This window comes from Colias croceus, chromosome 20 (genome assembly GCF_905220415.1).
Source record: "Colias croceus chromosome 20, ilColCroc2.1".
NCBI lineage: Eukaryota > Metazoa > Arthropoda > Insecta > Lepidoptera > Pieridae > Colias > Colias croceus.
In genome coordinates this window covers 5084714-5096804 of record NC_059556.1, presented here as the reverse complement: position 1 = coordinate 5096804, position 12091 = coordinate 5084714, and the positions used below count along the sequence as shown (strand labels likewise).

General features: G+C 31.2%; 1 protein-coding gene across 2 annotated transcripts in view; it reads left to right on the top strand.

Annotated features, from left to right (window-relative positions):
- LOC123700719 (ecdysone 20-monooxygenase) overlaps window positions 1-12091 on the top strand; it is a 30472-nt gene that overhangs the window by 5758 nt on the left and 12623 nt on the right. Inside the window, exons 2-3 of one of the 2 annotated variants that reach the window (XM_045648031.1) lie at window positions 9666-9879; window positions 10672-10870. In XM_045648031.1, coding sequence (XP_045503987.1) covers window positions 9666-9879; window positions 10672-10870 — 413 coding nt within the window. Of the gene's footprint in view, window positions 1-9665; window positions 9880-10671; window positions 10871-12091 lie in introns of those variants that run through there. The other variant, XM_045648032.1, reaches the window with a different exon arrangement.

The window sequence follows — 12091 nt, the reverse complement described above, 5'->3', positions numbered from 1 at the left end:
GTCATCAAAAATGGCCACAAAAGCTAAAAACAAAAAATATCATTAAACGCCATAAACAGTTAAAAATAGGTTAAAAAGCAAACATGCAACATTTTATTCAAAACACTATTTGTTTATGGCTCTAGGTTTCAATGTAACTGGTTGTTTCGCTAAAACTACCCCATTTGTATGATAATTGATTGCCGAACCGGTCGTAAACCTTCATGGTAAAAATTTTGTGGTGTCTACGCGCCTACCGCTTACCTTGAACCTACATCAAGGACATGCAAACTTTGTTATTTACACGTTACCGGTGCGGTGTATTGAAACATTAAAATACATTAACATAATTATGCTCAAGGTATCAGACTTAATCAAGGAATTCACTAACCCTATGTTACTCTATACAAATGATTATGGACGTTAATTTATGCAATTGTGTTAGCTCTTACCCGCCGCGCGTTTGGTATTTAATATTTATTATGATTTTGTTATAGGTATATCCGACAATTTTGACTTAAATTAAGATACATGTAATTGTATATAAGCTCAAATGAATTAAAGCAGCCTTCATTAAAAAGTGAGTCATATTTCATAACATTCAAATTAATTTATTATAATATATCCGTTCTAAGCAAATATAGCGTACAAGTATTATTCAATAGGTTTCAACAATATTATATCTCTAATTTTGTTTACTATTTACAATTACAATAATTACAATCGCTGACAGTATTTTATCAACTTTCCACATCACAATTGTTATCATTGAGTGAATAATTTAGCATATTCACGTTACGTTACAATGTAGTTATTGTGAGTCGGCAATAAATTTGTACAACTTATTGTAAATTATATAAGCTGAGAGCCGACGCATATTTAACACTGCGAAATAAATTAGAGCGTCATTTTATTTCAATGGCGCGTCCGCGTCGTGTCTGAAGGTTATACGAAGGGAAGCAGACGTATGCGTAGTGTTATAGTGACACATATCTGTGGCTGGCCGACCGGGCGGCCTTCGGGACGCAAAACGACGACCGGGGAAGCTACATATAACCGCGGACGATATAAGGATTGTCGCGAGCAAAAAGTCGCCCCGAGACGAGAGCTTGTCCATGGCGCGGCCGCGGCGCTCGCAAAAACATTCAACCACTTTTAAAATATATTTTTTTATTTATCAACAAGCTTTATCTTTAAGTTCTAGAAAGTATCAAATGGGAAGGGTTTTAGTGTATTTAATAAAAAGAGAAAAAATAAAAATAATGCAGGTTTTACATTATAAGAGTGTGGTTAATGATGTATGTAAGACTTGCATTATGTCAAAATAATTAAAATTCGCAACGGACATTACAAATCCTAAAAAGCTTTGAACATTAGTTTGAATTACTTAACGGTCGCTGCAACTCAGCTCAAATGTATTGCAATCAATTATGTCGTTGTTGAACTTCGTGAACTGGCCTCGATAAAGACGGAAGAGCAAGTATCATACAACTTCAGTAATCACTACCTTGTTATTGGCTATTATCACTTAAATGTCTTTTACTGAAACGCCTCTATATTTAGCATATCTCCTAAAACAAGAATGTTAATTGACCGAATAGTAATCGTACAAAATAAGCAGACGGTATGATAAGAGAGATACTTTAAAATATACGTTACTTACAAGCTATCGACGCGGAATAGTTTGGGTATCGCCTAATTGTGCAATATGTGTAATGGTTGGTTAGTAAGTATTTTACGTGTGTCTAGAATTTGTGTTGAGCAATTAAGTGTTTTCATTCATGCATTCATTGACGCTTTATTCTGAAAAAACAAATAATTAGTTCTTTTACATGCTTCTTATTGAAATTTTATAGATATTATATTTCATGGAAATCGATTTTTTAAGTGGAATCTCAATTTGCGACATTACTATACGTAGAAGAGTGCATCTAGTTAGTACATGTACTCTACATAGTTTAATCTAGTTTATATTAACCGTTAATAGGGATATATCAGGTATTATGATGCCTATCATTGGTCCGTTACGACTTCGACTTGGTGACGACACGGCTTAGCAGGCAGTGTCACATGTTCGTAAAAGGAGTATTTTACTATGGCATATCGTGATTCGTGAGGTTATTGCTGTTTCAATTATTTATCTATGTTGTCGTAAGTGAGCTAATAAAACTGCCGATTTAAATGTTTGTAGCAAATACATCGAATAAAAATTACATACTGTAAATCAGGTCAAACACCAATATTGATTAAAAGGATTTTTTTTATTTATCAATGTTAAATAATGATTCATGTTTAATATTTAACTGCAAGAAATGCATACATTTTGTTTAAACAGAACTCAACGCTGGCGATATATATAGCCGATATGATTAAAAAATACACATTCTTAATATTATAAACAAAAAATGTTTCAGTTTAATCACATTGTTCATTAATTTTAGAGGCATAAAAAACTGATCTCTTTATAAGAAAAAATATATCAAGGATCGTTCAAAACGAAATGCTTTCTTTTTAATTCGCCTTATTTTAGACTCGTCGTTTGGAATGCAGAACAGAATTTACATTGGAAGTAAGGACCTTTTTGGTTGTGGATTATAAACTTTGTGTTTTATCAACACAAAATAAACAAGCTTCACAGAATTTTACGAGGTTTTTGACCGAGATGTGTTTATTAAACGCAAAACATTTCGATAAACGACGGTGTATGATAATTTAAAAAAGCTTCGCTCCACGTGGCGATAACCCCAAAATGTTGCATAACTTTTTTTCTAGACATATCTGTGGTTATGAGACTAGCCATCTAAGTAGAGTTGCTGCTTCTTTATACGTCGTCATGAAATAATCTTGTTCAGAGATCTCTGGTGGATAAGAATAGTACATTTAATTCCATTTTTGGATTGTTAAAACCTACCTTGCTTGTGATATATAAGTTTACGATATAATTATATCAGATATGATAGGCAAATAAAAAGTTGTATCAATATAGAAACTTGTATTTGTTTTATAAATAAAACATATTTACTATATATCAATATTTACGCGTGGTATTTGCGACAAACTTTAAATCGTTTTACTTATTTAATTAGCAATCGGATATATCTTAATCAAATACATCTTTCATTTATTTATTTAGTATTTTTGCCTACATTAAATGAAGATGAGATTTACGGCTTATAGTATATAGAAATCGTGTAATGTACATATTTCGGCAATTACCTAGGTACATATTCCTTGCAAATTATATTCCACTTTATAATAATTTAATAGTTGTATATCGCAAACTCATTTTTAAATTAGGATATTTTAATCCTCTTAGGTCTTAACCCTACATGGGCAGAAATCTTTTTATATAATTGTGCGTGAATGTTTATTTTTGTCTGTGTAAATAAAAACGCTTAGGGCTCTTAAAGGTAGGGTTCCATTTGACCTTGAAATGTTAGGATACTTGTTTTTCGATTGTGATCTGACCTTCACAGCCCTCACTTTTAGGGAAAGGGGATTACAATTAGGGCAACTCTCACAGACTCGCTAAAACTGCCTACAGACGTGTTTATGTATATTTACGCAAATATAGGTAGGTATTATATACAGTATTTTTGTATGGGATTGATTATATTTTATTTATATACCAGAATTTATACGAATACTACTAGATTTGTATTTTATTTTAGAGCTTTTCACTGCGCCTTTATCTCATTAAATATTTATGAACTATGAAGATATGTTAAATAGCTTATTTTTATCAATCAAATTGAAATATTTGCGAAATCCTGATACACTATTTATAGAATACACTGGAACGTTAAAAAATAAAGATTAAAACGGATGATTCAAAACAGTACGGTTGGGCTTAAAAGAATCAACCTCTATTTTTTGTTAGATAAAGAGGATGAAGTTTTAATAAATAAAAATTCATTGATAAATCAGTCCATAACGATTTTTATAATTTTAATATTGTTTAACCAGAATGCCTGTTCTGCATTGACATTTTTAAATAATACATAGATTTATAGTATAACTAGGTTTCCGCCCGCGGCTTCGCCCGCGCAGTCTAAGAAAACCCCGCATAGTTCCCGTTTCCGTGGGATTTCCGGGATTGCGTCATTTTCCCGGGATAAAAAGTAGCCTATGTCCTTTCTCGGGTATCAAAATATCTCCATACCAAATTTCATGAAAATTGGTTCAGTAGTTTAGGCGTGATTGAGTAACAGACAGACAGAGTTACTTTCGCATTTATAATATTAGTATGGATTATAAAAATAAAGATTTTAAAAGTATATGGTAACATGTAAAATTACCTATTTTTATTAAATTACAGTAGTATTTCAAATGGGTTACTGAAAATATAAACAAACAAAAGCTCGCCTTTTAGTAGCTTAGTAGAATATTACACGAATATTTCCAACCTGCACCTGCTGTGTATAATTAATGCACTTATTTATGTACATATAAATCAGTATTTTTGTTGAAACAATTATGTTATTTCTACCGATAAACATAGGCATTCTTCAATAATAATTATTGATGACTCTACATTATAACAACTTCGTAGCGGCAACGTAGCAGTAAACATGCTACAGTCCCTAAATATTGTGGATTTTATTCGTAGATAAGGAAACGAACGATACGATACAAAGATTAGGTAGATAAAAAGCGAAGATGCGACATTCAGACATCCAAATTCCAATACATAAAAGCACTCATATTATAATGTTGTGACCATTAATTAATAAGTATGATGTTGTAAACTTTCTTTATACATTCCTTTCATTAGAGCTTATTTGAAACGAAACTTAATCGAATAATAAGAATAACTTTAAATTTGAAATGACTTCTCCAGTAAGAATATTATAAAAACTATTGGATATTTTAATGACTTGTAATATTATTGATACAAGGGCAAGGACTACACGTATCTATTTATTTAATATTGCTATCTTATCTATTTACTTACTCAACGGTTGATCGGTGCCTTTGATTGTAACAAATTTAATTTTGCCTTATCGAGGTTCGCGAAACCTTGAAATATATCGTAGTATTTGATTTTTATGATACAATTACGTACGTTAATGTTATTGAACGATACATGGATATTTTTTATTTGGTTTTATATTGCACAATGTTTGCTGGTTATATTCCTAAAGAAGATTAGGTATTCCTAGACTTTATAAAATACTTTTGTATTATTAAAGTGAAACTTTTATTACATCGTCTCAAACTTTTTGGTCTGTGTAGCGCATGTCGCGTGACGCACGATACGTACGATAATTTCTAGTTAAATGTCTATAGTGTGAAAAAAAGTTTCACTTTTACCGTGGTTTCATAAAACCATACAACATTTTAATAATGATTGTGAATGTGTTCAGTGAATGAACAGTAACAGTTTAATTAGAACAATATAATTATAATGAATTGATAAGTAAGATTTTAAAATAGAGCTAAGAAGAAAATAAATATTAATATCGTACTACTGAGCTTCCTACATAATAAGATAATAAACCTTATTTTTAAATATGTATAAAAGATATGACCTATTAATAATTTAATCAAAGCTTATAAAAGTTTATTTTTGTATTAAACGCATAATGGAAATTACTCTTATTTTGATACTTTATATAGAACAGACAAACAACACGACAATCTCCGAAAGACTTGTAATTTGAGAACTTAAAAATAAAGTACATATTTTAATCATGTCTGATAAATCAATAACACGCGGATATAGATATAAAATAAGTTGTTTTCTTAATAATTTTATTGATACAACAAAAGAAATGGCGCCAAGGATTGTTGAAACAGGCTTCATTCAGGGTCAGCATACAAAGGAATCAATTTTATAAATCATAGCCAAATCGAATCTCCAGACGGAAAAAAACTGTTGTTTATTGCTAGACTGCATCATTCAACGAAGGCCTGCGTGTAACAGAATGCGGAGCTGTGAGCTTTTTCGCTTAATTTTAGTATTCGGTAATTAGGAGCCGAAGTTTGTTTTTTTTCCCCGGCTAAAATTTACGTAAACCTGAATAAGTTATAATGAATGGAAATTAATTTAGCTTTGAAAGAAAACTTAATTTTTTAAGGATTTTTGGACTCTATTACTCTGTCATGAAATTAATATTTACTATAGACTTTTAATACCTCACACTTATGATAAAAATTTTGAGGTCAATCTCAATAAGTAATAGATAAAGTCCACCTTGAAGTTCAATGGAAGAGTATATGATTGAAGTGTCTTATGTACTAAATCATCAAACGCAGTACTCAATAATAAGTGTATCAAACAAAAACTTTGATACAAAATGTATTTGATCTATTTGAACTTCAATCTTTTACAACACTCATACTAGCATAATACATTTCAATATAACTCTAGAAATATATTTTGTATGATATACCTATTTAGAATGTCACTCATATCTCCCTCATTTAGAAGGCTATAGATTTGTACCTATATTATGCTTATCGATAAACTGATATTTGAATCGTTGTAAAGCGGGCTTATGTTCTCATTCAATATCTTTACACTAGCCTTAAATTATATAGAAGCCTTATACGCCTTGACCCGATCTAGTTCAATATCTTTCAAGATTGCAATATAATCTTGTATCTCGTGTTTTCGCAAACGATCCTGATTACGAGGATATAAAATATTATTTATGGATTAAATAGTTATAGTTAGTTTTTCTAGATCATGGTAAGTATAGTAATTTTGTGAATACAAAGTAAGATATATTAAGAAGATAGTTATATTTCGTGAATAGTAATAACATATTTAATCCTAGCTCAACTAAACTAACACTTTCAAAGTAAAATGTGTTAAGGATATTTTTAAGCTTATGTAAAAAATCCAACTCCATAGTTTCAATTGGAAAAAAACATTTAAATGAAACTATCAACTACAGGCTCACTTTAATATTACATATCTACATACATTAACATCATAATATACTTAAAAACTTACCTACTTTACTTAATAGTTTTTTAATTGAATTAATAAAAAAACACGTTTGTACGGAGGCGTTGTTTTTGAAAAAAAAATATGGCTTAAAAGTAATAAGTAATGGTTTTCTAAATTAAATAATTCTAAATTATGTTAATTGAATTAACAGCATTTTAAATAGAATATTTATTTTTAATGCAAAATATGCATATTAATACGATTAATTACAAAGTGATGTTTATAAATAACGCATAAATATGATAAATAAAACCGTTTTATTTTTATTTTATTTTTTAAATATTTTTGTACCAAAATGATAACAGGAGTACTTAACTAGCTGAAATAATGTTTTTTATTTTAATTTACTCAGTAATTTAATTTCAAATGAATTTAAAATTAAAATAGACCTTTAAAGTTTTTATAGTCTTGTTATTTCCAGGAATTTTCTTTGAAAACATACTGACCTTTTCAAGTTGCTTGTCAAGCAAGATTAGAAATAAACATTTTAATCCTACATTTAATGGCTATTTTAAATAAAATCATGTCTTATTATATTCAATATCTAATCTCAGACCACACTAAGATTTAACTTTGCTGAAAGCTGACTCTCCACTCTATGACCTAGGAGTACGTAGGTCAACTACACGCAGTAAGTCACATAGATAGTACAGGAAATATATAATGCAATATAAGTTAAAATTTGTTTAAATATATCTATAATTTCAAAACTCAATTTTATTCTTGTTATTGCTTACCAATAACTTGTTTGAATAAAAAAAAAGTAAAGTTAGCTTTTATTTAACTCGTTGAAGTGCTTTTTTGTCAAATAACATATAAACTGTTTCTATAATAGTTATCTAATCTAATATATTCTAATATATCTAATATATATTATAAAGGCGAAAGTTTGTATGGATGTATGGATGCATGGATGTATGGATGTATGGTTGTTTGTTACTCTTTCACGTAAAAACTACTGAACCGATTACAATGAAATTTAACACACATATAGAGGGTAACTTGGATTAACACATAGGATAGTTTTTATCCCGGAAATCCCACGGGAACGGGAACTATGCGGGTTTTCCTTTGCAAACGCGGGCGAAGCCGCGGGCGGAAATCTAGTTATAATAATAATAGTCTACACTCGTTCTTTTTGAAGGCTAGAACTTCAGACTTCTATTGTGATGAAAATTTCTCGAATATCTATTGAACATAAAGGTATTTTCAGATGTGGGTTGTTGATTAAAGCGTGAATATCCTTGTAATTTCATGAATCTTATTACATGTAATACCTACTTGATTTTATTTTTATGTGATTCATAAACCAACTTATACCTATTTATTATTTTCTTTATCATAACCTCAAATGTAGGTACGTAGCTAAAGGTAGATATTATAATTACCTCTCTTAAATTAACAGACAACTATGCGGCCTTTTTTAGATTGTTTGCTCGATCAATAAAAAGTTCGTTATGTCATAACAGAGTCATCGACTCCACACAGGTATTCAAATTGGAATCCCGTTAATGCAGTCTATACAAATAAATGATGATCATGATCCCGTAATAGCAATAAAGTACCGTTTTTAATTCGATCTCTTATATTATTTATCTGCGTCTTATATTATCTCAGTGCATCTTAGAAGTTTAAAAAAGGAAAAAATCAAGAGTCACACATTTGCGTCATATATTTTAATCAAACAGAACTTAAACAAATCATCAAATGTTATTTTTATTTTTTACGACATTTATAGAGTGTAAGATTTTTTTACAAATTAGAAATAGTATACCTAATTTTAGCTTTCGAAAAGTTTATTTTATAAGCATTTTCAGCAGGTAATAGCAATCCATTTTGTTGTTTTGGAAAGCTCTGAACAAAATCTCTCAAGCTTTTCATGATTTGATTGAAGAATTACGTACATATTTTCAACAATGAATGAGCAAATATACCTTTATGTGGAATAACAATAATATAAAAATTATGTGGATAACGTTAGGTTGGAACCTATAGTATAATGGATTATACTGGAGGCAAATCAAAAACGAATAATATTTTGAAAATTACATTTTCTGTAAAAGCTTAATTGCGTAGCAATACATTTTACCTAGTGAGGCTCCTCGCCTCAACTCAACGGTGCGTTATTTTTGCGAGATCTGAGTGCGGCCTTGCAGTTGTCCGAAGTTGCACAACTATGATTGCAGTGGAGGCCGACCGCCGCATAACGTTACGTAAGTTATTACGTACCTAAACCAATGTCAAGAGCGCTGCGTCAACGTCAAGATCAGCAAAACTCGGCCCTCGGGTCGACGACCGCGATACCAAACACTCAAACACGTCCACATTCGGTACTGTGGCCGTGAGTAATAAAAAACAAATAAATTCTTGAACTTGTACTTCGGGTTCATTCATGAAATGATAAGAATCGATAGATCTATGGACGCGAATTAACCGCAGTGTTCGCTCATTTTTTATTATCACAAACGTTCGTGTAATCTATACCTACATTGAAATATTGATTTAGGGGTCAAGTTGTGTTGATTGTTAAAAATAATATTTAATCTGACAGGAAAAGATTAAAACGGAGCTTATAATTACTCTATTTCTTTTTATTTTGACGCCAAAAATTTTATCCCCATTTTTCTCATTTCTTTGCTTGTGAAAAGGACGAATAAAATATCTTCTTCCACTTTTAATTTTCTTCACAAAAAGTGAAACTTTTCACTAAGAATTTGAATTGTTGCAGGGTTCACCACGGCCGTTGGTAGACTGGTCAGGAGTGCCAACATTCATATTAGCAGTGCTGGCGGTTGTCATGGCAGCCACTGCGATGATCGTGAGGCCACCAGACATGAAGCTGCCCAGACGACTCCCTGGTCCACCAGCTCTGCCGATTATTGGCACGCGCTGGCTGTTTTGGAGTCGATATAAGTTGAACAAACTACATGAGGCCTATGAAGGTGAGATACTGATAATAATATATTTTTTAATTTTTCTTAATTTAATTTAAAAAAGGCGATTTCATATTTGCCTAAATTTGTGCTTGTTATAAAGCTATAAAGTAATACGTTAAAAATGCTACGAATTCAAAGCTAGGCTGGGTACTTATATAGAAATTTGAGAGCAACGCTTTTTTATCTACTAATATTTTAATTACTGTCTACGTTCTGGGGCGTTTATGTCGATGAAAAAGTGGGTCATCTTCCCTTAGATCCCTGGTACCTACTATGGAATGTTTTAATATAACATTTATGCAATGTGAAGTATTAACGCTATTCGTCTGTTATTTTATCAGTCAATTGTTGATATACTTTGTAAAATTTCAAATAAAATTAATCCTAAAACTGTTTTGCAACCACATTTTCTTTTGCAAGTCATGTCATAGTAATTAATTTTTCTTTAAATTCATTTGTTTGGGCTTTGTTGCTTGATCGATCCGTGTTAATTGATATGATAATTGTTTTCGTCGTCTAACCACAGTTTTACCCATAATGATTTGCACGATAGAATCCTAATCTAATTCCCACTTTTTTTATGAAGGTATGATGTACATTTTTGAATTTGCATTTGATCATTTTGTTCATAAATAAATAATTAATATACCCTTAATATGATGACCAAACGTGTTAACACGAAAATATAGAGATAACATTATTTATTAACTGTGCAAAACGTATTAAGATAACCACAGTGTTATTCTAATATTTGGGGTTGAAAAACCCTAGCTTCCACAACGAGATATTTGCACGCAGATATGTTCAGGCGTTACGGGTTGGTGTTCGTGGAGGTGATGCCAGGGGGAGCTCCTCTAGTGTCCATAGCGGAGAGGGGGGCGTTGGAGGCAGTGCTGCGCACGCCGGCTAAGAGGCCGTATCGACCCCCTACGGAAATCGTGCAGGTCTATAGGAAAAGCCGACCGGATAGATACGCGTCCACTGGATTGGTGAATGAGTGAGTAGATGTCTTGTTTCTATTGAAAGTGCTTATTGCGGTGTCTTATGATTCGAGGATGTTTGTTTAAAGAAAGAATAACTGATTACAGTATTAAGTATTCTGAATATTTAGTAATTAATATGCCTTTTTATCAAATATCAAGAAGAAATAGCATCTAGAGCTAAAGGAACTTGAATTGTTAAAAGTAGATATAGTACTTTTATTCCTTTTATATCTATGATGTGCAAGATGTGAAGTTACTTTCATACTTTCACATTTGAAATGTATTTTGAAAGTTTTACATTAGACAAATATATATTTCAAGGAAATAGCCTTTCTGTTTATTCACACGAATTAGCACCTATGATACGTTTGGCAGGCAAAATAGCAGAGCATTAAAGATTAAACAATTTAAGTACTCATTTTTTGTGTCATCTTTACCAGCTGCATCCGGTGTTTTTTTTTACTCAATTGATATATTATTTGCCAATCTTTAACCAAACTTTCCGTTCAGTTTAAAGGTTCATTCGATGTCCTCGAACTTCTAAACTTATCTCATATAAGTAGACAAACTAATCTACTGAGATAAAAAATATAAGATCAGGAAAATAATTGGGAGAGCTGTTTTCTGTAGCGATACACTGAAAGAAATGTAGAGTCTCGCTGTACACGTCTCTCGCAGGAAAAAATATATACACACACACAGTTACAGGAAATGTATGTAATCCGTCATTGTATACAATTCCTAGGAAATGTATATAATTCCTAAAATCGTACGGAAATGTGTGAAATAAATTATTTTATACACATTTCCTAGGAAATCTATACATTTCCTAAATAGCTATCGGAAATGTAAAACATTTACGATATTGATATGTCGCAGGCAAGGGTTGGACTAAAGCAAAGGGGGCGCAGGACTTAAAAAAATTTTGATGGAGTTGGTGTCATTATAACACCTATTTATTATTGTTTTATCGTAAAGATTACGCTTATATAAGCATGTTTTATAGGAACAACTTTTCTCTAAAATCAAAAATAGCCGAGATATTCGCCCTCAAAGTTAGGTTAGGTTTAGGTTAGGTTAGCCGTTAGGTTAGGTTAGGTTAGGTTTGTTAAAAAAAAAACTACACAGAAATAGGAGCAAATAGCGAAATAGGAGTCCGTCGACGAAGATCGAACGATCGAAGATAATAATATGAACATAATATTATTACAATTTTACGGTATGACTGTTACCCG